Genomic DNA, 27,090 nt, shown 5'->3' with positions numbered 1-27,090 from the left:
GTGTCAGACACACATGTGTGATGGGGCTGTCCTCTCCTATCAAAGTCAAGATGCACTTTTGCCAGCATTTCTTGGCTTTCCCGTTGTTGACTTGGAGTGCGGGATGAGGAGGCATCTTTCAAGCAGGGTGTTTCTGTAAGAGTGTCACAAGTCCTCAAGGGAGGTCCTTCCACCCAGAAGACCACCCCTGTGACACATGTAGTCCAGTCTTTTTTTTTTAATCTAAAATGTGTTTATTAGGATGGTTTCCCATTCATCTTGATTCAGTGTGCTTTTAGTGCCTTTTTTTTTTTAACGTGTGGTTCAGTCTTAAAGACTCACACTTAGCTGAGCATTAAGAAATAATCCTTGGCGCTTCCCTGGTGGCACAGTGGTTGAGAGTCCGCCTGCCGATGCAGGGGACACGGGTTCGTGCCCCGGTCCGGGAAGATCCCACATGCCGCGGAGCGGCTGGGCCCTTGAGCCATGGCCGCTGAGCCTGCGCGTCCGGAGCCTGTGCTCCGCAATGGGAGAGGCCACAACAGTGAGAGGCCCGCGTACCGCAAAAAAAAAAAATAATAATCATAGAGTTAAATGTGTACAACTGTACAACTTCTAGAAGATAACATGGGAAAAAAAATCTAGGTGACTTTGAGTTTGGCATTGAGATGACTTTTGGATAGAACACAAAAAGCATGATCCATGAAGAAAAAAATTCAGTTGGACTTATCTAAAATTAAAAGTTCTGCTCTGTGAAAGATACCATGAAAGAGAATGAAAAGACAAGCCATAGACTAGGGGAAAATATTTGCAAAACATAAATCTGATAAAGGACTTTTATCCAAAATGTACCAAAAAAAAAACCCCACAAATAAACAAAGCCTTTTAAAATTCAAGAATACGAAGCCAGTTTTAAAAGGATAATGCGGACTTCCTTGGCGGTCCAGTGGTTAAGACTCTGCACTTCCACTGCAGGGGGCGTGGGTTCGATCCCTGGTAGGGGAACTAAGATCCCGTATGCCACGTGGCATGGCCAAAAAAAAAAGCAAAAGATCTGAACAGACACCTCACCAAAGAAGATACACAGATGGCACAGATAAGCAGATGAAAATACTCTCAACATCATATGTCTTTAAGGAATTGCAAATTTAAACAGTATCACTACATACCTATTAGAATGGCTAAAATCCAAAATACTGACAACAGAAGGAACCAGAACTCTCACTCACTGCTGGTGAGAATGCAAAATGATATAACCACTTAGGAAGACAATTGGCAGTTTCATACAAACTTAAATACAGTCCTAGCATATGATCCATCAGTCACACTCCTAGGTATTTATATAAATGTGTTGAAAACTTGTCCATACAGACACTAGAACAGGAATGTTTATAACAGGTTTATTCATAATTGCTTAGAACTGGAATCAAACTGAGATGCCTTTCGATAGGTAAATGAATAAAGAAACTGGTACATTCATACAATGGAATATTATTTAGCAATAAAAAGAACTGAGCTATCTAGCCACAAAAAGGCATGGAGGAACCTTAAATGTGTATTCCTAAGTCAAAAAGTCAGTCTGAAAAAGGTACATACTGTATGATTCCAACTTTATGACTTTCTGGGAAAGGCCAGACTATAGAGACAGTAAAATAGTGATTGCCAGGGACTCAGGGGGATAGAGGGGTAAATAGATGGAGCAGAGGGGATTTTTCATGCAGCAAAACTATTCTGTATGATACTGTAATGATTGACATGTGTATAAAAGAAAGCGTAAATTCATATTTCTTATTTTAAAAGCAACTGTATAAAACCAGTATAATTGTACTGTTTGGCCTATAACAAACAAATATATTTGCCAATAACAGCATAATGGAGGTGGGTGGGACAAAGCTGTATTGGGCTAAGGAGATAACTCCAGAGAGTGACTCGAATCTAATTAATGGGTGTATTTATTTTTCCAACCTCATCAAACTTTGCACTTGAAATGAGTGCATTTCAGTTGCACCTCTCTACGGCCGGGGTCACCTCGGCTCGGTCACCGCGGGTACAGGGCGTGGTGGGACCTCCCCGACTCTCGCAGCTCGCCCGCTCCGCTGGCCGCGGGCCCGCGGAGCCTCCTGGACGCCACGCCCCGCTGCCGCAGCCCTTTCCCTCCGCCCCGGCGCGGGTCCAAAGGAACTAAAGACGACACTGGAAGTCCCTGCCCCGCCCACGAGGCTCTCCCGGAAACGCCCCTCTCCTGGGCTGTCATTGGCTACGTCGGTACGGACGCAGTCTGCGACGTCACTTATGGGAAACGTAGTTCGCGCCCGCCCCGAACGAGGTCGCGGGTAACGCGGGCGCAGACTTAACGGAGGCGCACGGGCGGGGCGGGGCGGGACTTCCGGCGTTTCCCTGTGGTACTCGTTTTGCCACCGCTGGTGGTCGGTGCGAGCACTTTTGAGGGCAGCGCTCGCACCGCAGAGACTATCCCGGCTGAAAGAACCGCAGGGACCCTCGCCACGCCTTTGCTTGCTCCGTGACCCCCGGGCATGACTTGCTTTTCCTGAGACTCGCTGTCGTACCCTGAGAACGTCCCGAGGCTGCTCCCAGTCCTCGGGCACATTTTCCTCGGTCGGCCGGAGGCTCCAGTGCGCTGGGCGGGGTGGCGGGTGCGGTTCTCAGCTGCGTCCGCTGAAACTCTCCGCCCACAGGTTCCAATGGCAGATGAGGCTCAGGTGAGTGGGAGGTGCGCCCCAGGCTCTCACCACCCGGATCCCCACCCAGCGGGTCCGGACTCTGAATGAGCCCGTGACAGGTGAGGAAGGCTATGACAGGTGAAGGAACAGTCTATGCAGAAATAGAGAAGAGGAGGGCTGGGGGTCTCGGAGCTCCGTGTGTGGATCCCGGCGGCTGAGGGTTGAAGGATGAGTAGGTCCTCTGTGCAGAGCTGGGGGTTGTCCTTGGCTGTGGGCCATGGGAGGTGTGGGGTGGACGAGGCAGGATGGGATTGAAGATGCTCTCTGTGGTAGCGCACTGGAGACACACACCACTGTGCACAGTGGAACGCGGGAGTTGCCAGTGGGGTGGACTGGCGAGGCTGTGGTGAGGGTGTGGAGTTGTACCATGCTGCGGTACAGTTATGTGTCTGCATGCAGGACAGACTGGAGGGCCCTTGGATGATGTACTCAGGCCTAAGAGAGAGAGGAGAACATAGTCTTTTTTCCTTATGAAAGGTGACCTCTGGGACACGGAGAGAATTGGCTGGCAGGAAATAGGGTGGGGCCTGAGTGCTTGGCGGGGTACATAGATGGCATCTCTCTGGTCACCAGCCTGTTGTTGTGGGCTGGATGCAGAATTTAGTAGCAGCATGAAGGGAGAGGCACCAATGGTACTGGGGGCCTTGAGATCGAGGTGTTAGGAGGAAGGAGGTATGAGGGTATGTGAGGGGTGCGGGCTCAAAGGGAAAGATGATGTCAGTGAGAGATGTGGCAGGACCTTGAGACAGGTCAAGGGCATGGATGTGTTTCTCTGTTCATATTTTAGTTGGCTTTCTGCCCACTATTGACCCTAAGGCTCAGTTGAATTCATCATTACAGGCCCCTGTGACCTTTGAGGATGTGGCTGTGTATTTCTCCCGAGAGGAGTGGGGGATCCTTAATTTGACCCAGAGGAGCCTGTACCGTGATGTTATGCTGGAGAACTTTGCACTCATTGGCTCACTGGGTAAGTCTCTCACACTTTCCCTCAGCAAACTGACCACCTCTGCCTTTAATCCACGGGAAGTTCTGTGTATCTTAAAGCCCACAGAGGCTGTGTGCTCTTCCCCTGCCTCTCTCTGAGCAGCCCTGTTGGCAGCCTCAACACCTGTTGCCCTACAGGCTCCTGGAGTAAGGCTTGGGGTTCAGATGTCTACAGTTTGCCTAACAAATCCTATCCAGCTCTTCCTCTTTCTGGCTTCGTGACTTTGCTGAAGCTGTGGGCCCTCTCTGTTCTGATTTTGGCCTTCTTCCTCCAAAAGAAGTTTTATAGGGGCCTTTCTGGGCCAGGTGTGAGCCATGAATTTAAATCAGTAGATCAATTTGGGCAGGATTGCCGTTTTTTTTTTTTGTCGCGTTGAGTGGCTTGTGGGATCTTAGTTACCCGACCAGGGGTTGAACCCGCACCCTCGGCAGTGAAAGCGTGGAGTCCTAACCACTGGACCGCCAGGGAATTCCCAGGATTGCCACCTTAATGTATTTCAATCCATGAACATGGTTGTCTTTCTGTTTATTTAGCTCTGTAATTTTTTAAAGTGTTTTTAGTTTACAAGGCTAAATTTATTTCTAAATATTTTATTCATTTTAATGCTCTTTTAAGTGGAATTACTTTCTTTATTTTAGATTGTACATTGCTAGTGTATAGAAATATAATTGATTTTTGTATACTGATCTTGTATCCTGCAACCTTGCTAAACTCATTTATTTGTTCTAATGGTTATTCTTTTCGGTGGATTCCTTGGTATTTTCTCTATATATAATGTCATGTCATCTGTGAGATATTTTTACTTCTTTCTTTGCTTAACTGACTTGGTTGGCTAGAACCTCAGTACTTTATTGAATATAAGTTGTAAGAGTAGACATCCTTGTCTTGTTCCAGATCTTATGGGAAAAGCGTTCAGTCTTTCACTAAGTATGATGTTAGCCGTAGGTTTGTTGCATATGCCCTTTTCAGGTGAGGAAGTTCCCTTCTCTTGTTTGTTGAGGGCATTTATAGAGAAAAGTCGTTAGATTTTGTGCAGTGCTTTTCCATGTCTATTGAAATGACCATGTGATTTTTGTCCTTTATTCTGTTAATGTGGTATATTACAGTAATTGATTTTCTGTATTCATAAGAGTTATCAATGGTGTAGTTTTCTTTTCTGGTTATGTCTTTATTTGTATTGAGTATGAGGATAATTTTGGCTTCAGTGGATGTTGGGAAATGTACCCTTCTCTTCTTTTTCTGGCACAGTTTGTGAAATATTGGTGTTAATTCTTTTCTTTAAAAAAAAATTTATTTATTTATTTTGGGGTGCGTCGGGTCTTAGTTGTGGCACACGGGATCTTTTGTTGCGGCACGTGAGCTGCTTTCTAGTTGTGGCACATGGGCTCAGTAGTTGCTGCATGTGGGCTCTGTAGTTGTGGCACCTGGGCTTAGATGCCCTGCATGTGGCATCTTAGTTCCCCAACGAGGGATCCAACCCGAGTCCCCTGCATTGGAAGGTGGATTCTTAACCACTGGACCACCAGGAAGTCCCCTGGTGTTAATTCTTATTCCTGTGTTATTATTAAACTGTGAAGCCATCTCGGCCTAGGTTTTTTTTTTTCCTGTAAGGGAAGTTTTTTGTTTTTAAGTCTGTTCAGCTGTTCTGTTTCTTCTTCAGTCAGTTTATCTCTGCTCTTTTTTATTGCCTTCCTTCTTCTAGTTTTGGGTTGCTTTTTGTTGTTGTTGTTCCTTGAAGTATAAAGTTAGGATATTGAAGATTCTTTTTAAAATTTTTTAAATTTCTTTTTAATTGAAGTGTAGTTGATTTACAATGTTCCAGGGGTACAACAAAGTGATTCAGTTACACATATAGAGATCTTTTTTTAATATGTGTGTTGTGACATAAGAAATATATACTTTGTCTTTGTTCCCAGTTCCTTGGCATGCAGCTCCTAAAACCTTTGGAATCTCTGGAGTGATAAGAGAGTCTTTTGTATGCTAATGGGTTGACGGTGGCTGGGAACCCCTAGATGGTTTCAGGATGGGGGATGGTCACCAGAAAGACCAAGGCATGATTGTAAGATTGGGTGTTCAGCTACTCCCAACCCCTTCTCTCCACCTCGCTACCCTGACCTTTGGGGAAGGGAAAAGGGCTGGAGATTGGGCCAGTCATCAATGGCCAGTGATGTAATCAGTCATGGCTATGTGATAAAACATCCATAAAAACTCCTAAATGACCAGTTCGGAGAGTTTCTGGGTTAGTGAACACAGCAAGATGCTGGGAGAATGGTGCCACAAGGGCATGGACACTTCTTACCCCCTATGTCCTCAATCCCCACCCCTGGCATACCTTGGCCTTTTCATCTCTTCCATTGGGCTCTTCCTTAGTTGTATCCTTTAAAATAAATTGGTAATAGTAAGCAAACTCTTTTCCCGAGTTCTCTGATCTGTTCTAACAAATTATTGAACCTGAGGAGGAATCAATAATTGTGAGAATCCCAGATTTATAGTCAGTTGGTCAGAAAGTACAGGAGCCCTGGGACTATCCGTTGATGTCTGAAGTGGGGGCAGTCTTGTGGGACTGCGTCCATAACCTGTGGGATCTGATGCTAATTCCAGGTAGTTGGTGTCAGAATTGGATTGAATCCTTGAACACCCAGTTGGTGTCAGAGAGCTGGAGAAATGGTGTGGGAAAGCCCCCATGCGTGTGGTGTCAGAAGTGTTGTGAATAAGACAGCTCAGAGATGTTTCTGTAATTTTCCCTCTAAGCAATACTTTTCCTGATAACTTTTGGTATGTTGTGTTCTCTTTTTCTTTCGTCTCAAAATGTTTTGTAACTTTCCTTGTGGTTATTTAGGAGTACTTAATTTAAATTCCATAAATTTGTGAGTTTCCCAGACTCACTGACATAGAGAATAGACTTGTGGTTGCCAAGGGAAAGCGGAGGGCAGGGGAAGGATGGATTGGGAGTTTGTGACTAGCAGATGCAAACTATTATATATAGAATGGATAAACAACAAGGTCCTATTGTATAGCACAGGGAACTATATTCAATATCCTGTAATAAACCATAATGGGAACGAATTTTTAAAACTTTGTGAGTTTCCCAAATTTCTTTCTGTTGTTGATTTCTGGGTTTTTTTTGGTTTTTTTTGCGGTATGCGGGCCTCTCACTGTTGTGGCCTCTCCCATTGCGGAGCACAGGCCCCGGATGCGCAGGCTCAGCGGCCATGGCTCACGGGCCCAGCCGCTCCGTGGCATGTGGGATCTTGGCTCACGGGCCCAGCCGCTCTGCGGCATGTGGGATCTTCCCGGACCGGGGCACAAACCCATGTCCCCTGCATCGGCAGGCGGACTCTCAACCACTGCGCCACCAGGGAAGCCCTGATTTCTGTTTTAATTCCTTTGTAGTTAGAGAACATTCTTTGTATGATTTCAATTGTCTGAAGTCTACTGAGTCTTGTTTTATATCCTAGCAAATGGTCTATTCTGGAGAATGTTCCATGTGCATGTGAGAATGGAGGAGAATATGTATTCTGCTGTTGTTAGGTGGCATGTTCTATAGATGTCTTGGAGGTCTAGTTGATTTTTAGTGTTATTCATGTGTTATATCCGTGTTCATTTTCTGCCTAGTTGTTCTATCCATATATGAAAGTTAGAAATTGAAGTCTCTAAATATTATTGTTTGTCTGTTTCTTTCTTTAGTTATGTCAGTTTTGCTTCACAGGAGGGTCTTTTTTTAAAAATTGTGGTAAAGCAAATAAACCATGAGATCTACCTTCTTAACAAATTTTTAAACAGAAGAGGTTCCAACAAGGATCTACTGTATAGCACAGGGAGCTATATTCAGTATCTTATAATAATCTATAATGGAAAAGAATATATGTGTATATTTATATAACTGAATCACTTTGCTGAACACCGGAAACTAATACAACATTGTAAATCAACTATATTTCAACTTAAAAAATAAATTTTAAAAAATGAACATTACAATTGCTTCTCTGACAATTTTTTTTTTTAAATGTACAGAAGAGGTTCATGTTCTAATACTTGGTTTCCTAGCTGGTTGCCATGGTGACATGAGCTTCCTGTGGTACGTGTAGGGATGGGTCAGCCTTGATTTGGGCTGGTATCTTATTACCTTTCTACCTCCTAGGCTTTGCACCTTTGAGGTCCCTATGAAGGGTGAGGTGGCCCAAATGAAGGGTGAGGAAGAGCCCTGGGTGCCCAACATGGTGGATATGACTGTGGTCAGCAGAGCAGAGGCCAGGACGGGTCCTGGTCTTGGTGAATGGGGCTAGGGGGTGCCTTGGTTTCAGTAACGGGTATCTGAGTACACTGGCATTTTGGTGCTGGGGCCAGTGACCACACCTTATTCCCACCTTTCCTCTCCCCTCTTGTGGACTCACTGTGTGGTCTTGCTATCTCTACCATGGCTCTGGATGACCCACCTCTCTGGCCTCTGTGTCTTGTCATTTCCTCTCCTCTGTGCCAGTGCAGAACTGTCAACTGTGACCTCCTGTGTGTGTGATTTGAGGTGCGTACATATCCTTCAGTAATACTTGAGCACCAGCTACTGTGTCACAGTCATGTTTTCATTGGAGTAGACACAGCCTCTTCACAGTGCTTGCTGTCTCCAGTAGCTAAGGCCCTGCCGATACCCTTTGCACAGGAGTGACTTAGAGGCCCTGAATCCCTTCCCTGCACTGTTCCCATCTTTGTGTCCTGGTCCCTGTTGAGGTCTCCCCTATTCTGGGCTCTGGCAGAGCCCTGTTCCACTGGGCCAGCCCTTTCTCATCCAGACCTTTCCTTGCAACCTCCTGGCAATTCTGTGGACTCCTTTATGGGTGTGTCCGACATGCACTGATGATGAAGGTGCCTCTTCCGTCTAAGCCAGCTCTCAGTGACTGACTCTTCTGTCTCAGGTTTTCTGTGTAGACTGCGGGATGAGGAAGCCCCTCCCGAGCAGGTGAAGAGCCACAGAGTCCGCCTGTCAGAGAACCCCTTTCTGTGCAGGGTGTCTGGGAAGGACATCCCTGCCGCCTTAGGCTTCCTCCAGCCCCAGGCCACCCACAGAGAGGGGACACCACGCAGAAGCACCGAGCGCAAGGCCTTCCCACCCAGCTCCACTCGCCAGCAATGGCAGGGAGCCCACGCCACACAGAAGCCCTTCAAATGCAGCGACTGCGGGCAAGCCTTCCTGAAGGCCTTTGCGCTCCTTGACCACCTGATCACTCACGCCAAAGAGAGACCCTTCAGGTGCCCAGCAGGTGGAAATGCCCCCATGGAGAGCTCAACCCTGGTTCATCACCGAAAAACTCACACTGGAGAAACATCCCATGTGTGTAGTGAGTGTGGGAAGGCCTTCAGTTACCCATCTAAACTGAGGAAGCACCAGAAGGTTCATACTGGCATAAAACCTTTCAAGTGTGGTGAGTGCGGGAAAACCTTCAACCGCAAAGACGCACTTGTTCTGCACCAGAGAATTCACACTGGAGAGAGGCCTTACCAGTGCAGCGAGTGTGGGAAGTCCTTCAGCGTTCTGTCTACCCTCATTCGGCACCGGAAAGTTCACATTGGAGAAAGGCCCTATGAGTGCAGGGAATGTGGGAGATTCTTCAAATACAACCATAGCTTCATTCTTCACCAGAGAGTTCACACTGGAGAGAGGCCCTATGAGTGCAGTGAATGTGGGAAAACTTACGTGACCCGCTCTGGGCTGTATCAGCACTGGAAAGTCCACACTGGAGAACGTCCCTACGAGTGCAGCCTGTGTGGGAAAACCTTCACTACCAGGTCCTACCGAAATCGGCACCAGCAGTTCCACACTGAAGAGAGGGCTTATGAATGTACAGAATGTGGGAAAGCCTTTAAACATAGTTCTACCCTCCTTCAGCACAAGAAAGTCCACACTGGAGAAAGGCCATAGGAGGACGGGGATGTGGGAAAACCTTTAGACATGGCTGGCACCTTGTTCAACATGAAAGGTCTCACTCCAGAAAGGAGATTGAGGAGAGTAGCCATTTGAAAGCTAAACATGTCACACCCCAGCACCCACACTGGGCTGGTGCCAGGTACATGGGAAGCGTTCAGGAGCTGTGTTGCACTCTCACCTGCCCAGGCTGTTGGCAGTGTTGAGTCACTGCCAGTTACTGTGACAGAAGCCATCCCACTTCTACCACCTGGCAGGTCCCCGTGGTAAGCATCAGTCACTGTGTGTGCTCAGGGAAGCTGACCTCTGTGTTCCCCACTTGATAAAGGAGAGAATCATGAGTGGTGGAGCCCATAATGGGTCTTATTCTCTCCCCCTCCAACTGGTTTAGGTGTGGACATGACCTAGTTCTTGCCAAGAGCAGCTGAGCAGTGTCTGCTGGGGCCTTCCAGGGAAGGTTAACCATTTTCATGGACACTGTTGACACTACATTTGGTCCCTGTCATGCATTTATCCAACCCTGGAACTGGCTCACACTGCTCTGGAATGTCTGGTAATCTTTAGGCCTTTTTGTTTAAACCACCCTTAATCTTTGGGATCTGTGTGTGGAAGGATTGAGAACAAAATTGGGCTCATGGATAGAGGGAACGGTTTCTGTGGGGGTCCCTGACTTTTGTCTGCCTCAGTGGGGCCAGCAGGATGGCAGAGGACAGCTCCAGTCAAGGTTGGCCTAACTTGCACTTGTGCCTGAGACCTCCAGGGAAAGATTGAAGGGCTTTGTGGATAAATCTTCAGCCTGGATATCAGGTTTACTTGAGGATTCAGAGCTCACCTGAAGAATGGGGTGGTTGGTATAAGATCCCCGGGTGACTAGGGACAAGCACCTGGGTTCCTTGTTCCCAGGGAATGTTCTGCAATCTCCAGCATTGGTCAGAAGAAGTTGTTTCCAGAATCAGCTCAGAAGCCATGCCCCCTGAAATCGAGAACGTGGAGGTAAGTTCTAGACTGGCCATAAGTCCTACAGGGGCCTGTTGGAAAGAGTAAGTGGACACAGAAGCACTGAGTGAGGTCCTGTGGAGTGGGGAATCTGGTAAACGAGAGGGTTTGAGCTGGTTCTAAAGAGGCACCCACAAATGTTCCAGGAACCATGGTTTCACAGGGTGCGGCATGCAGAATTTCTCAGGAATTGCAAACCTGTTCCCTGTGTCTAAGGTCACTGTCAGCAAATAATCTACAGGTTATTTGGATTCTCAGAGCCTTTCCGGGCATGTTCACCTCATGGCCATCACCCTGGGACTGAAAGAAGATCCTGTAGTCCTAGGATGTGGCTTTTGTGACCCAGCTAGTGTTCCTGATGTCTCTGCACACCATGGCTTTGGCTGTTTTTGCTGCCGCTCTCCCAGGGCTCCAGGGAAAGAAGTGGTTGAATCAACATATGGATCCAGATCTATGTTTAAAATTTTGGAAACTTTTTCAAAAGGTAAATAAAATGTCAGTTCAGCGAAAGTTGTTATGTGGTTGTAGCTGTGTCCCTGGTCTAGAAATCATGCTTCATGTCAAGAAGGAAATGTTAGCTGGGAGGTATGTTTAGGGAGAGAGCCACCAACCCTGGACTTGAGGGGCTTTGGGCCATGGTGCTCAGCCAGTACTGTGGGTTGGGGTTGGAAACAGCTGCTTCCTTTAGCTTCAGTGATTACTCTCACCCACCCCCTGATGGCAGGAGGGGTGGTGGCCACGTGGGGTAGGACCCTACGGAGTTCTCGGCCAGTCTGCTCAATGTCTCTCCAACACCGTAAGGCATACGCCCACCACCAGGCCTGCTCAGGCCCTTCTCCCTGTGGGTAATAATTGTCTGCCCCTGGCATGGCAGTCTGTGTGGAAGCAGAGTAGAGTCCAGCTGAGCCGAGTAGGGCTCAGATGACAAACAAGTGGGGGTAGGGTAGACTAAACCAAACTCCTCACCCCAGCCAAAAGGGCCGGCATGACCTGTTTCCTGACCTCTTGGCCTTCTTCTCCTCTTCATGGGCCACTGGGTCTCCTCATTGTTCATTCCTGCCTGGGGCCTCTGCACTGCGGTTCCCTCTGGCTGGAATACCCTTCCCCTGGAGTCACCTCCTCAGCTCTCCCCAACCAATCTGCAGTAGCAGCCATCACTTTTGTCACCTCTGCTTCATTTCCTTCATAGCTCCAGCCACCCTACAATGACGCTGCTTTAGTCTGTTTGCACGTTAAATCTCTGTACTGCACATCAGATGGAGATGAAATGGATCTACCACAGAGCTCAGGCAAGAGCTTGGCACACAGAAGGACTCCAGGGAATGTTTGGCTGCTCTGAAGGACTGTGCTGGGCCCAGACCACAGCCCTGTCATCAGAGCTGACTCAGGAGGGAGAAGGTAGGAGAGCACAGGGAAAGAGTAGTACATCCCCCTTCATGCACTCCCTGAGTGCTTACACACCTACCCCAGGCTGTGTAAACTGCTGCTGTGCTCTGGAGACTGAACTCACCCAGCAGAGACAAAACCCATAGGGGCCCTCCTGCATGAAACAGACATTCTAGTAGGTGATGTAGACCGAATGTTGTGTCCCCCCAAAATACATAGGTTAAAACCTAACCCTCAATGTTTGGTATTTGGAGGTGGGGGCCTTTGGGAGATGATTAGGTCATGGGGGAGGAACCCTCATGAATGGGATTAGTGCCCTCATAAAAGAGACCCTCCGAGAACTCCCTCTCTCCTTCCACTGTGTGAAAACACAGAAGACAGCTATTATCCAGGATCCTCACCAGACACCAAATCTGCTGGCACCGTGATCTTGGATTTTCCAGCCTCCAGAACTGTGAGAAATTTCTATTATTTATTAGCCACCCAGTTTATGGTATTTTTGTTCTGTCAGTTGGAATGGACTAAGACACGGGGAGACAGACATCCCTTAAGAAACCACACAACTGACAACTGTGAGCAGGGTTGTGGAGGGGCCCCGAGTGTGTCAATGAGGCCCCTCCTGACGTTCTGCATTTCTGTCTCCTGGGGGCTCAGGTGACCTCTGCAATTGGCTTTTACCTTTTAGTGAAGGGAAGAAGTTATTATGGCTTGTATTTGTCATGGTTGCTTCTTTTGTTGTAACTTTAAAAAAATTGAGCATTTAATGATTCTTTTTTACACTCCATAGGGCTTATTCTTATTTCACTAGTATACATGGAGACACACACACAAATATTTCTCCCTTGGTACTGTTTTAGGTACATTCCATATGTTGTGATATCCTCTGTTTTCATTTTCATTCAAAATACTTTCTAATTTTTCTTTTGATTTCATCTTTGACCATGGATTATTTACAAGTGTGCTATTTAGTTTCCAAGTGAGGATTTTCCACACATCATACTATTCTTGACTTCTTATTGAATTCTCTCATAGTCAGGGTCCATACTTTGTATTATTTCAATTCTTTTCCATTTATCAGGCCTTGTTTTGTGGCCCAGAAGATGCTCCATTTTGGTAAATGTTCTATGTGCCTGTGAAAAGAATGTGTATTCTGCCTTTATTGGACAGAATGTTCTATAAATGTCAATTAGGTCAAGTTGGTTGGCAGTGTTGTTCGTCTTCTCTGTCCTTACCGATTATCTGGGATGGATGTGGACATCTCCAACTATAATTGTGGATTTGTCTATTTCTCCTTGCAGTTCTATCAGTTTTTGCTTCATGTACCTTGAAGCACTGTTAGGTATATTAACATTTAGGACTGTCATGTGTCTTGATTAATTAATCTCTCAACCGGCATGGGGTCAGTTCATTCCTTAACCCTCTCAGAGGCAATGGGAATGAAGCCATTCCAGTGAGCCTAGGACAATCCCAACACCCTCCAGGAAAGGAGAAGGGAGGCAAAGGGATGTGTTCTCTCCATGTATATGTAGGTGACTGCTGCAAATATTTGGATCCAGACAGCTAGAAAGAGGTTTATGCTCCAGAGGCGAGACAGTGCTGCCTGAGCTGCTCAAAAAGGGCAGAGTAGCTTCTGAAGGCTCTTCCACATTAGTCACACTTAGGTAATTTCTTTGTGGGTATTCTGCTGCATAAAGTTGGATGTGGCTGAAGATTTTCTCACGAAGATCATTTCTACAAGGCTCCACTCAGGTATGAATCCTCTTATGCTGAGCAAGGTTGCAGAGGCGGCTGAAGATTTTCCCACAGTGGCCACACTCATAAGTCTTTTCTCTGGTATGAACTATCTGGTGTCGAACAAGTGTGGATCTTTCACTAAAGGCTTTCCCACATTGGCTGCATTCATAGGGCCTTTCTTGTGTGTGAACTCTCTGGTGACGAACCAGGTGAGAGTTATTGCTGAAGGCTCTCCCACATTCACTGCATTCATAAGGCCTTTCCCCAGTGTGAACTCTCCAGTGATAAATGAGGCTGGACTTGCGGCTAAAGAACTTCCCACATTCAGTGCACTCATAAGGCCTTTCTCCAGTGTGAACTTTCTGATGTTTAATAAGAATGGAGTTTTGGCTAAAGAATTTCCCACATTCACTACACTCATAAGGCCTTTCTCTTGTGTGAACTCTCCAGTGCTCAATGAGACTGGAACTGTGAGCAAAGGCTTTCCCACATTCGTTGCACTCGTAAGGCCTTTCTCCAGTGTGAATTCTCCAGTGCTGAATCAGGCTGGAGTTGCGACTGAAGGCTTTTCTACATTCACTGCACTCATAAGGCCTTTGACCAGTATGTACTTTCTGGTGCTGAATGAGGGTGGAGCTATTGCTGAAGGCTTTCCCACATTCACTGCATCCAAAAGGCCGTTCTCCAGTGTGAACTTTCTGATGTCGAAGGAGGTGAGAGCTTTGGTTGAAGTCTCTTCCACATTCAGTGCATTCAAAAGGCCGTTCTCCAGTGTGGACCTTCTGATGCTGAGCAAGGTTGGAGTTATTGTTAAAAGCTCGCCCACACTCACTGCACTCATAAGGCCTTTCTCCAGTGTGAACCCTCCAGTGCTGAATGAGAGCAGAGCTGCGGCTGAAGGCTTTGCTACACTGATTGCACTCATAAGGTCTTACTTGGGTGTGGACTTTCTGGTGCCGAAGGAAATTGGAGCTTTGGCTGAAGGCTCTGCCACATTTGCTGCACTCAAAAGGTCTTTCTCCAGTGTGAACTTTCTCATGCCGAGTGAGGTGTGACCTGTTATTGAAGGCTTTCCCACATTCACTGCATTCATAAGGCCTTTCTCCTGTGTGGATTCTCTGGTGATGAACAAGTGTGAGTTTGTGGCTGAAAGTTTTCCCACAGTCACTGCACTCATAGTATTTTACTCCAGTATGAAATTTCTGGTGCTTCCTCAGCTTAGACGGATGACTAAAGGCCTTGCCACACTCCTTACATACGTGAGATGTTTCTCCAGTGTGAAACTTTTGGTCATTAACAAGAGTTAATTTCTCCTCTAAGGAATTTTCAACTCTTAGGCATCTAAATGGTATCTCTTCAGAGTGAGTTCTCAGGTGGTTGAGGAGGACAGAACTCTTCTGGAAGGCTTTTCCACAGTCACTGCACTTGAAGGGCTTCTGTGAGGCATGGACTTCTGGGAGCTGCCCAAGACTGGAAGGGTGTGGTAAGGCCTCCCTGCACTTTGTGCTGCTGTGTGGCTTCCCACTGCCATCTGTGTTTGGGTGCTGGAGGAGGTCATGGCTGTCTGAGACATCCTTACCACCTAATCCACATGTAAAGGGCTTCTCTGATAGACAGACTATTGAGCTCTGCACAAACAAGTCCCTGTCCTCGTTCCATTTGAAGGACTTTTCTCCACTGCACTCCTTCTGATGCTGGTGAAGGTTTGCACCAAACCAAAACTCTCTGCCACGTGCTACACATGTGTAGGGAGTCTCCTCAGCATGTGTTCCTTGATGTACATCCAGGTGCGAAATGTCTTTCAAGAATGGGTCACACATGTCACAACTGTCAGCCTTCTGGGTAGAAGAATGTGCACTGAAAATCCTGACCTGTGACACCACATCTACAGAAGCATCCTGCTTGGAACATACCTCCTCATCTTCCACTCCATGCCAACAACCTGAAAGCCGAGAAATTTCTGGTTAACTGAGTGTTCCACTTAGTGGAAAGGGTGATTTCATTAGAAATGTGTGACTGACACATACGGAAATGGGCCCAAGGGTTTGTTGATAGGCCAAGGGGGCCAGAGTAAGAGTGAAAGGCTCACTGTGCAGGACAGGGCCCAGCAAGCCACAGAGTAAAGGGGCCTTACCAGAGGCATGGACACAGAGGCAAAGAACTTGAAAAGACATTTCTCAAAGAAAGATAAATATACACAAATGGCCAGTAAGTACATGAAAAAATGCTCAACAGCATTAGTCATTAGAGAAATGCAAACTCAAACCACAATGAGATACCACCCCACCAGGATAGCTATAAGAAAAAAGATAGTAACAAGTTGTTTATGAGGAAGTAGAGAACTCAGAACACTCATACACTGCAGTGGGAATGTAAAATGGTGCTGCTAGTTTGGGAAACAGTTTGTGAATTCCACTGCTATGTATCTACCCGAGAGCAATGAAACATATCTACACAAAAACTTGTACATGAACGTTCATAACAGCCGTAATTTTTGTAACAGTCGAAAAGTGGAAACAAGCCAAATGCCCATCATCTGATGAATGGATAAAAAAAACTGGTATATTGATACAATGGAATATTATTCAGCCATAAAAATGAACAACATATTACTGATATGTGCTGCAACATGGATGAACCTCAAAAACATTATGCTAAGTGAAAGCCAGTCACAGAAAAATGTATATTATATGATTCCATTTGTATAAAATATCTAGAATAAGCAAATCTATATAGTCATAAAGTAGATTAGTGGTTGCCTAAGACTCAGGAGGAAGGGATGAGGGGGGGTGTAGAGTGACTGCTAAAGGCTACAAAGTTTTTCTTTAGGTAATGAAAATGTTCTAAAATTAGAGTATGGTGATATTTATTACCTCTAATTTTTAAAAATTTTAATTGAAGTATGTTGTGTTAATTTATGCTGTACAGCATAGTGATTCAATTATACATATATGTACAATTCTTTTTCATATTCTTTTGCATTATGGTTTATCACAGGATATTGAATACAGTTCCCTGTTCTATACAGTAGGACCTTGTTTATCCATCCAGTATGTACTAGGGTGCATCTGCTAATCCCAAACTCCCAATCCATCCCTCCTCCAACTCCCACCCTTGGCAACCACAAGTCTGTTCTCTGTATCTGTGAGTCTGTTTCTGCTTCATAGATATGTTCATGTGTTGTATTTTAGATTCCACATATAAGATCTCACATGGTACTTGTCTTTCTCCTTATGACTTCATTTAGTATGATAATCTCTGGTCCATCCACGTTGCTGCTAATGGCATTATTTCATTCTTTTATAAGGCTGAGTAATATTCCATTGTATATATACACCACATCTTCTTTACCATCTGTTGAGGGACATTTAGGTTGTCTCCATGCCTTGGCTATTGTAAATAGTGCTGCTGTGAGCATTGGGGTGCACGTATCTTTTCAAGTTTTCTCTGGATATGTGCTCAGGAATGGGATTGTTGAATCATATGGCAACTCTATTTTTAGTGTTTTAAGGAACCTCCATACTGTTTTCCATAGTGGCTGCACCAATTTACATTCCCCCCAACAGCGTAGGAGGGTTCCCTTTTCTCTACACCCTCTCCAGCATCTGTTATTTGTAGACTTTTTAATGATGGCCATCCTGCTCAGTGTGAGGTGGTACCTCATTGTAGTTTTCATTTGCACGTCTCTAATAATTAGTAATGATGAGCATCTTTTAATGTGCCTATTGCCCATCTGTATGTCTTCTTTGGAGAAATGTCTATTTAGGTCTTCTGCCCATTTTTCTTTTTCTTTTTCTTAATTTATTTATTTTATTTTTGGCTGTGCTGGGTCCTTGCCACTGCACATGGCCTTCTCTCTGGCCACAGCAAAGTGGGGCCACTCCTCGCTGTGGTATGCAGGCCTCTCGTTGCAGTGGCCTCTCCAGCTGCAGAGCATGGGCTCCAGGTGTGCAGGCCCTAGCATTTGTGGCACACAGGCCCAGCAGGTGTCTGCCCATTTTTCAACTGGACTTTTTGTTGTTGTTACTGAATTGTATGGACTGTCTGTATACTTTGTAAATTAAACCCTTGTCAGTTGTATCATTTGCAAATATTTTCTCCCAGTCCGTAGGTTGTCTTTTTGTTTTGTTTATGGTTTCGTTTGCTGTGCAGAAACTTGTAAGTTTGATTAGGTCCCATTTCTTTATTTTTGTTTTTATTTCTATTGCCTTGGGAGACTGACTTAAGAAAACTGGTATGATTTATGTCAGAGAACATACTGCCTATGTTCTTTTCTAGGAGTTTTATGGACTATGGTGATATTTATACAATGAGAACATATGAAAAACCACTAAACTGTACACATTAAAAAAGTGAACGTTGGGGCTTCCCTGGTGGTGCAGTGGTTGGGAGTCTGCCTGCCAATGGGGGGGACACAGGTTCGTGCCCCGGTCCGGGAGGGTCCCACATGCCGCGGAGCGGCTGGACCCGTGAGCCATGGCCGCTGAGCCTGCGCCTCCGGAGCCTGTGTTCCACAACGGGAGAGGCCACAGCGGTGAGGGGCCCGCGTACCGCAAAAAAAAAAAAAAAAGTTGAACGTGGGACTTCTCTGGTGGTCCAGTGGTAACGAATCCACCTTCCAATGCAGGTGAGACAGGTTTGATCCCTGGTCAGGGAACTAAGATCCCACATGCTGCGGGGCAACTAAGCCTGTGTGCCACAACTACTGAGCCTGTGAGCCTTAACAAGGCAGCCCGTGTCCCACAAACTACAGAGCCCACGTGCTCTGCAGCCTGTGTGCCACAACTAGAGAGAAGCCTGTGTGCACTGCAACAAAGAGCCTGCATTCTGCATCAAAGATCCCACTTGCCTCAACTAAAACCCGACACAGCCGAAAAAAAAAGGTGAATGTTATGATATGTATCAGTAAAGCCATTTAAAAAAAAATGTCTCTGGGAGAAGGGGCAGAACCTAGGCATGGCCCCACACTGGGTCACCCTGCCAGGAACTGCTCAAGCTCAGTGGGATCCTTTAGGCAGACCAGAATGCCTGATCCCCAACCTCTTCTCCCACAAGGCCTCTGTGGGACCTAACAGCTATTAGGATTGCTCATCAGGCTGCTCAGGGAGAAACAGGGCGAGTGCATACAGCTCAGTCCCAGCACTCACAGCACCTACAACAGGAAACCTGGGAAGGAAGCAGTGTCCATGGTCCAGCTTTGGGATGAACAGAGCTTTCTGTGGGGAGAAGGCAGAAGGCAGATGCTGGCCACCAGGCTGGGCAGGGCATAAGGACCTTACCAAGTGAGGTCATGAGCTCCAAGTTCTCCAGCATCACACTGTGGTACAGTTGCCTTTGGGCTGCATCAAGGAGCCCCCACTCCTCCTTGGAAAAGTGCACGGCCACATCCTCAAAGGTCACCAGACTCTGCAATGATGAGACAGCTAAGCCAGGGGGCCAATAGGTGGGTGAATAACAAACAAATAGTCAAATGGGCACATCCAGGCCCTTGACCTGTGACTCAGAGTTCTGCCACATCTACCACTGTCATCGCCTCTTCTCATGACCCCCTCAGTCCATCCTCCCCTCACCTACCTGCAGCTCACCCCCCTCTCCAGGCCCTCACCTCAGAGAAGACAACAGGTGCTGGCACCACTGGTGTCCTTCTCTCCTCATACTCCCACTGGCCACTGTATCCAGACCAAACCAAACAAGAGGAACAAATGGAAGGTGGATAGATGGATGCTGTTTCAGCTCTAGGTTGGCACACAGCCCACTTCCCCCATTGGACAATTTCCCTTGTGTCCTCCAGGTCACACCTCCCAAATATAAGAAAATTTGGGCTCTGTTTTCTTCCTTAAGCCTCTAGTACCAGGGCTCATTCCCTTACCTTGTACACATAGGACCATACCTTCCTCATATCTCCACTCCCCACAGCCCACAATACCATCGCCCCTCTCCCTGGCCACACCACAAGCATCTCCCTAGTGTACCCATATACCACTATGTACATAGCTTGCCGACAAAGGCAAGCAAAATCCAATACTAACCTTGGACTGCCCTTGATTGCCAAAACTTCCCACTGACAGAGACAGCCCTCACCCCTCTATTTAATGCCTCCCTTCTTTGCTCTGCTGCTTCAACCTTGCCCCCCAGAACCATGAGTAAGATCTCAAACACCCTTATTCTCTTCCAGCTCTGACCTTGTGCATGCTGTCCCTTCACCAGTCATAGCTGTCCTTGCCCTTCCTAATACACGAATCCCAGACCCGCTGGCCCCACTCTTGGCTTAGGAACTCTTAGATTGGGCTGACCCTTTATGTCCCTGCTACTCCAATAGCCTGACAAAAACCCCTGGACCCAAGGAGGATAGCCACAAAAACCTGGTGAGCTGTAGAGAGGTAAAACAATCTAATCTCGGGCCCCTCTGTTATCCTACCTCAGTTACTTCCATGCTTCATTTTTCATCCCAAGTCTACACTCTACTCAGAGGCTTGGTCATCATCTTGTACCCAGCTCACAGCTGCACACAGTGTCTAAGCACAAGCCTCCACCCCTTAGATGTCTCCAGCCTGGACCCAGCAGAAAGCACACTTGGCACCTCAATTTGGCAGTCTCTGGGACATTGTTTTTTAATATTTATTTATTATTTATTTAGGCTGTGCTGGGTCTTAGTTGCGGCATGCGGGATCTTTAATCGTGGCATTTGGACTCTTAGTTGTGGCATGCGGACTTCTTAGTTGCGGCATGAGGACTCTTAGTTGCGGCACACATGTGGGATCTAGTTTCCCGACCAGGGATCGAACCTGGGCCCCCTGCATTGGGAGCACAGAGTCTTACCCACTGGACTACCAGGGAAGTCCCTCTGGGCCATTTCAAATACAATAAGGCCAAAACCCAACTCTTTATCTTCCCTCTGAAATCTACTCCTCGCACCACCTTCCACATCCGGAAAACCTATCAGGGTCAACCATGATACCTCATTGCCACACATCAGGAAATCTAGTCCGTCCTACTTAAAAAGCACATCCAGGAGCCAACCACTTCTCCTACCTCACAGGCACCTCTCTGCTCCAGCCACAAAGAGCACACACCTGGACTACTGCGGTCTCCTCCTCAATGGTCTTCCTGCCTGCAACAGCACCCCACCTGCCAGTCTCTTCTCCACCCAGCATCCAGAGGGAGCTTGTTAAGATCTGAGTCAGAACACCTCCCTCCTCTGCTCTACACTTCCCGTGACTCGCATCACACTGCGAACAGGCCCAGCACCTCACTCTGCTATTCCAGGCCTGCTTCCAGTTCCCCTGCTCGTTATTTCCACCAGACGAAATGGAGACCTGTGGTTTCCCTGAACACTTCCACCTTATACTCACCTCTAAGCAACTGGCACATGCTGATCCCTGTGCTAGGGGCACCTTTCCAGACCTTATCCCACGTGATCCGCTCCATTTAACCTCTGGCCTAGGCTCCGGATGCTAGGGGAAAGTGACTCTCAGGGCCCCAGACTCATGTGCAGGTGAAGAATTCGGGACACGACCATTCTCTAACGGGCTCCAGGCACAGGAGGGGGGGATCCCAGCGGGTGAGGACCTGCGCACCCGCCACTCACCTGCGCCGGGTCCATCTGCGACGCTGCAGGCCCGGTCACAACCTGTGGGCTGGGCGGGGCCCTGCCAGGCGGCGACCGGGAGGAGCCCAGCGGGCTCATCCGAACCACCACACCCACTGGGTGGAGTGACCGCAGGCTGACGGTCGCACTCAAGGCCTTTGTCTTCCCCAGTATGATATAGGAGCTGTCTCCCGGGAATGTGGGACGAAGGCGGGGCGCGGAGACTCTCTGCGTCCGTTCCACTTCCGGGAAAACCGAGGCTCAGGAAAGAAGGGCCGTCAGCCGAGGGTAAAAGTGACTGCCAAGGTGCGATGACGGTTCCAGCACGTCCCCCCCCCCGGCCCCCTTCGCCGCACGTCCCAGCGACGGTTTGCGCATAGCCCAACCCGCCACAAAACGAAGACTGCAATGGCCGCGCCGGAAGTCCCGCCCCACCCCCTGAGGCCCACGCGAAAACGCCCAAATCCTGACCCTTCACTGGTTCAAGGCTCGCGGCTGACTATGACGCTTTTCCCGGAGCCAATCGCGGTGCCGCCTAGTCGTTGCCTAGGTGATCAGGAAGGACGCACGTTGCGTCACGTCTCACGAGACACGAACTACATTACCCAGAAACACCCTCGCCGTGCGACCGCACACAGTGTCGACCAATGAGAGCCCAGGATAGGAACCAATGATAACCTAAGTGAGGGGGCGTTTCCGAAATGGCCGCGCCGGCGGGGGCGGGACTTCCGGGGTCGGACCATTGCTTCTTTGTCCCGCCTTTATGTCGGCGCTTCGTGGAGGGACGTAGTTGCTGGGCTGTGGACAGCATCCAGGAGGCTCCCCGGGCCCGCGGAAACGGGAGTAGGGTAGGTACGAGAGCCTGGGTGGTCCACCCGCTGTGCCTTGTGCGCCCCATGACCGCAGCGAACGTCCCGCCTCCCCGAGCTCGTGTGTCCTCGGCTGTCGGGGGACCGCCTGGCGCCGGGGTGCCCTGCGGATACCTCCGTCAAGGCCCGTCTGTGTCCGTGGCCACCCCGGAGTCGTCGCCCTGTGCGTTGTGTCCGCTTTACGGAGAAGAAGACCCAGGCTCGAAAGCCAGCCATTCCGAGGTCTTGACCCATTATGTAGCTGGACTGCGGGCGTGATAAGCGAGCCGATCGACTAGGCACGGATGAGGTAGAGTCTCCTGGCCTCCACCTGGCTGGACTCCGAACCCCAGTGCCCCAAGTCCCTGACTCAGCCTCAGGCCTGGGTGTTCAGGACAGTGGAACGTTCACAGGTCGGGGGTCTGCCTTTCAGAATCCAGTGTGATAAAATGTGGAGCGTGCAGGCGGAGGAATGTGCATGTGCGAAGACTTGGAGGTGAGACTGACCTGAGCATTCAGGAAAGTTTTCCAGTCCCCGTTGCGGGTAACCGAGAGCGTGAGGATAGGAGTCCTAACTCTGTTGACGGGCTGAGGATGCTGGGAGCCACAAAAATTTTTCATTAGAAGATGGATGGCTATGATCTGAGTTAGGATTTTGAAACTATCCCAGTGGATCCCGCGTAAACACACTGAGCAGCCTTGTGGGAGAGGGGTTGTGGTGGGGCTGAAAGCAGGCAGCTTCATGAGGTTGCTGCTGCAGGTATATGTTGGGTGGCTTGCTCAGAATAGAAGCAGGAGTGGTGGGAGAGATACTCAGATTCTGGATGCGTCTTTCAAAGTGGAGTCGATGGGACCTCCAGTTACACCTGGAGAGTGAACGTAGTGGAGGGTAAAGGACTACCGTAAGTGTTCAGATGAAGAATGAGATGGAGATCGGAGGTTGGCAGGAGGAGTACATTTGGGGGAAGATTAGCAGTTGGGTTTTGTACGGGTAGAGACTGAGTTGTCTGGAGGCCTCTAGGTGGAGGTGACACATGTGCCCGTGAACAGATAGGGGATTTTGATTTGGCCTCCTGATGTCCAGACTGCAGTGCACTGATGGCCTGGACCAGGGAAGATGCTGAGAATGGGATTTTGGAAGGAAACTCTTAGGTTGTTACAGATAGGCCTTGAGGTGAGTGTGGGGTGTCCAGGCTAAGGACCAATAGCTGAGTAGATGAGGTGGGTGCAGAAAAAGAGAAGCATTGTCCAAACACCAATGGACATGGGGAGAGTGCATACCCAGGAGGACGGCCCATGCTCTCAGATACGAAAGGGTGGGCAGGTGTGACAGGGGACAGGGTTTGGGAGACATAAGGGGAAGTGTGTGGCAGGACAGAGACTGGCGTGTCAGGTCCAGTGCCCGATGCTTAGAACACATTCATGTGCCCCTTGCCTGCTGTTGCAGGACCCAGTGACCTTTGAGGACAAGGTCGTGTGCCTTTCTTTCAGAAGAAGTGGGTCTCCTTAGTGAGGCCCAGTGGGGCTTCTGCTGCGATATGGTGCTGTCTTCACCAGGTCAGGCTGCCAGTTTCCCCGTGAGAGGTGCTGCTGGCCCTAGTTCTGTCCAATGTTCTGCTACCTCTCCTCCCAGACTACAGTATAAACAACCCCCAACACCTTTTGCCTTGGGACCTTGACAACTGTGGTCCAAGGTCAAAAATACCACAACCGGAGTAGCCGGTTATTTTCTTGGTTATTTTCTTGTTATATTATATATATATATATATTTCTTGGTTATTTTCTGGTCTGATGAACCAGTCAGGATCTGTGACTTTTCGGTCCCTCTATCACACCTCCTCCAGTGGAAGTTTCCTGCCAGCTGCCCCTTGTCAGCGCCTTTACTGGCTTTATGGGCACTAACATGGTCATTGATTCAGGGGCCACTGAGCTTTTCTAGTGAGGCCTTCCCGGAGTGTTCATTTTGTGAGGTTCAGTTCTCCCAGATGCATAAGTAATCCTCATCCACCTTGGTCTGTCATGGAATGAATCACCCCTGACCTGGGGCTGCCTGACCTCTCACAAACGCCTTGATCTCCCTTAAGAATTACTGTCTCCACCCACCCCAGTGCGGTCACCCAACTTGAACATCGAAAGGGGACCTAGCTGGTGGACAGGGTGGCTCGAATCAGTTCATGACCAGAGAGACCCATGGAAGACCAGTCCTGGTGAGTGCAAGACAGGTGTGGAAGGGCCTGTGGCAGTGGGCTGATCTCTTACCTGGTACCTGACCTGTGTCTTCTGTTGCCCTGGCATCAATGTGAGTACCCATGCCTCTTTTCTATCTTTCTGACACCCCATCCTAATTTACCCTGACTTCCTGTCCCCTGGCTAAACCCTCTTGGTCCTTTGCCTCTCAGCCTCTCTCTTTCTCCCCTCTTATGGCCAGGTCCTCCATCATTGGCCTCCCCTTCACATATCCTTAAATAGTTCTTGAAAACCTGTTCTTCCATGAGTCTGACTTGTCCCTCTGAGGAAGGTGGGCACAGTGTCAGGGGTCCCAGGCCTGGACTCCCCTCACTGCACAGCACCTGTCTGTCACCAGACACTGAGGCCCTGCCAGCTCCACATTCTGCAGAATCCACAGAGAATTGACACTGAAAGAGACACCTGATCAATGCACAGCAAATGGAGAGGTGTTCAAGGAGAGGTGTTCCCTTTTCTACCACCAAAAAAAACTTAAGAATGGGGAAAAAAATCCCAAGTGCATTTTGAAGGCCTTCACCTTTGTCTCCATCCTGAGAAAGCAGGAGTACGTTCACACCTTTGAATGTTACATGAGAAAGCCTCCAGCCAGACCTCTATTTCCATTGAGCACCAAAATATTTGCCCCATAGAAAGCCCTTATGAGGGCAGGGAGTGTGGCCCAAAATTTTGAGCAAAATTTTGCACTTCCCCCTGTACCAAATCATTCACACTGATAATCAGGACTCACAAGTGTGGAGAACGGGCATCTCCATTCAGAGCTCCACTCTTATTAGCACCAGAAAATTCACACCAGGCAACAGTTGTGCAAATGCAGTAACTATGTGAAAACTTCCAGGAAAATATGAAACCTGTTTCATGCAGTCCCCATCAGAGAAAGGCATGAGTACAGCTAGTGTTGGAAAGCCTCCTCTCAGAGTTAATCCTGTTTTGCAGCAGCAAGTTACCACGTTGTGAGTGAGGTAAGTAGGAGGGCAAAAAGCTGCAGCTCCTGCCTGTTCCGCGTAGAACGCTTCACACTGGAGAAGGATCCTGTGTGTACAACTGACCTGGGAGAGGTGTCAGCCACACTTCCTTCTTCCCAATGCCAGAAGCCTCACTCTGGAGAGAAGCCTTCTGAGGGCAGGGAATACAGTAAAGTCTTCAGCTCTCCACCCCCCTTTTTTAACGTTTTATTTAAAAAATCAGCCTCTTTTTTTTAACCTTATCAATATAAGAGAATTAACACTCAAGAAAGAGCCTACATGAGTAGCCTTCAGGCAGAAGCTGGACCTTGTATAGAAGGACCGCCACCACCAGAGGAGACACTCCAGGACTGCCCTGCGCATGGGGAAGCCTGAAGGGGCAGTGTTGTACTTTGTGACTTGTTGGGGGACTTTGGGAGAGTTGTCGCACCACTGGCTCTTAGGGAAGAAGCCGTGCTGTGTTTGATGGTCACCTCACAATTGCTCAGCATAAAGCAGCCTCTGTTCCCTGTTTGCAGTGCCCTGGAGGGTGATGGCCCTGCACCCATTGGCATGACATCATGCTGCTCTCCCATTACTGAGTAGGGCATGGACTTCACTCCTGCTCTGAGCAAGGGGCCTGATGGGATGGCTTCTGGGGGCCTTCTGGGTAAGGTTCCCATTATTCATGGACATTGTGAAGTCTGCATTTGATATCAGTGATGCCTTCATAGAGCTGCTTCAAGTACTCGTAACATGATGGTTTTGTGCATTCCTGTCATTCAGCCCTGGTACTGTTTGACAGTGACTACATCATTAATTTACCTTTGATATTGGAGTCCTATTTGGTGGGTGGAGTGAATTGAGAACATTGAATTGAGAGGTGCTCCCAAATTAGCCATTGGGCTGGAAAAAGGCACAGCAGCAAGGCATGGAGCATGTGTCCAGCTGTGACTCAATTTGCATTTCTTCCCCATGTCCCTGTGAAATGAAACGATGGAAGCCTCTGTTCTGAAGCTTCTGACCTGGAGTTCTCCTGGGGAAGACAGTGTTTGGTCTGGAAGAAGCAAGATGATGGTCTCTGTTCCAGGGAATACCTCCCTCCAACAATACACCCAGTATAAGTATACAATTTAATGATTTTTAATTAATGTAAAGAGTTCTGCAGCCATTATCTTACCCCATTCCCATTGCCCCAAAAAGCTCCTTATATCATGTATCAGTATTTTATTCCATTTTATTGCTGAATGATATTCTCTTGTGCAGATATACCAAAATGTGTCCATCACCAATTGATGGACTTTTGAATTTTTTTCAGTTCTTGGCAATTATAAATAATGCTTCTAGGAATATTTGCTTACAAATCCTTGTATAGACATATGTTTTTGTTTCTGTTGGGTAAATGCCTAGGAGTGGAATTGCTGAGTCATATGATACTTTTATGTTTAACTCTTTAGAAACTCCAAAGCCATTTTCCAAAGTGACTGTGCCATTAACTGTACAGTACAGTGGCATTAAATAAATTCACACAGTTGTGCAACTGTCACTCCTACACATCTTCAGAAATTTTTCATTATCCTAAACTGAAACTCTCTACTCATTAAGCAGTCATCTTACTGGTGTTTTAATCTACATTTTTTTTTGTGAGTAATGATGTTGGGCATCTTTTCATGTACTTATTAACCATCTCTTTATCTTTTGTGATGATAATTGGGTTGTCTTCTTATC

At 47.8% G+C, this 27,090-nt stretch overlaps 2 protein-coding genes across 2 annotated transcripts; one reads left to right on the top strand and one right to left on the bottom strand.

Moving 5' to 3' along the window:
- Positions 1 to 346: 346 nt before the first annotated feature.
- Positions 347 to 21,944, bottom strand: LOC111170033 (uncharacterized). The gene is made up of 3 exons (XM_022564823.3): positions 21,327 to 21,944; positions 19,018 to 19,144; positions 347 to 15,680 (listed from the first exon to the last, which is right to left on the bottom strand). The coding sequence occupies exons 1-3, from the start codon at positions 21,423 to 21,425 to the stop codon at positions 13,750 to 13,752; spliced, it is 2,157 nt and encodes a 718-aa protein (XP_022420531.1). The 5' UTR covers positions 21,426 to 21,944; the 3' UTR covers positions 347 to 13,749.
- On the top strand, positions 2,349 to 9,728 carry ZNF584 (zinc finger protein 584). Its single transcript, XM_022564879.3, has 3 exons — positions 2,349 to 2,699; positions 3,561 to 3,687; positions 8,616 to 9,728. The coding sequence occupies exons 1-3, from the start codon at positions 2,682 to 2,684 to the stop codon at positions 9,617 to 9,619; spliced, it is 1,149 nt and encodes a 382-aa protein (XP_022420587.1). The 5' UTR covers positions 2,349 to 2,681; the 3' UTR covers positions 9,620 to 9,728.
- Positions 21,945 to 27,090: the final 5,146 nt, after the last annotated feature.

The sequence above is a fragment of the Delphinapterus leucas genome, chromosome 20 (genome assembly GCF_059928025.1).
Source record: "Delphinapterus leucas isolate spDelLeu-1000000601 "Yukka" chromosome 20, BTC_Dleu_Yukka2, whole genome shotgun sequence".
Classification (NCBI taxonomy): Eukaryota; Metazoa; Chordata; class Mammalia; order Artiodactyla; family Monodontidae; genus Delphinapterus; species Delphinapterus leucas.
The sequence above is the reverse complement of the archived record's forward strand: the minus strand, read 5'-3'. Positions and strand labels throughout refer to the sequence as shown.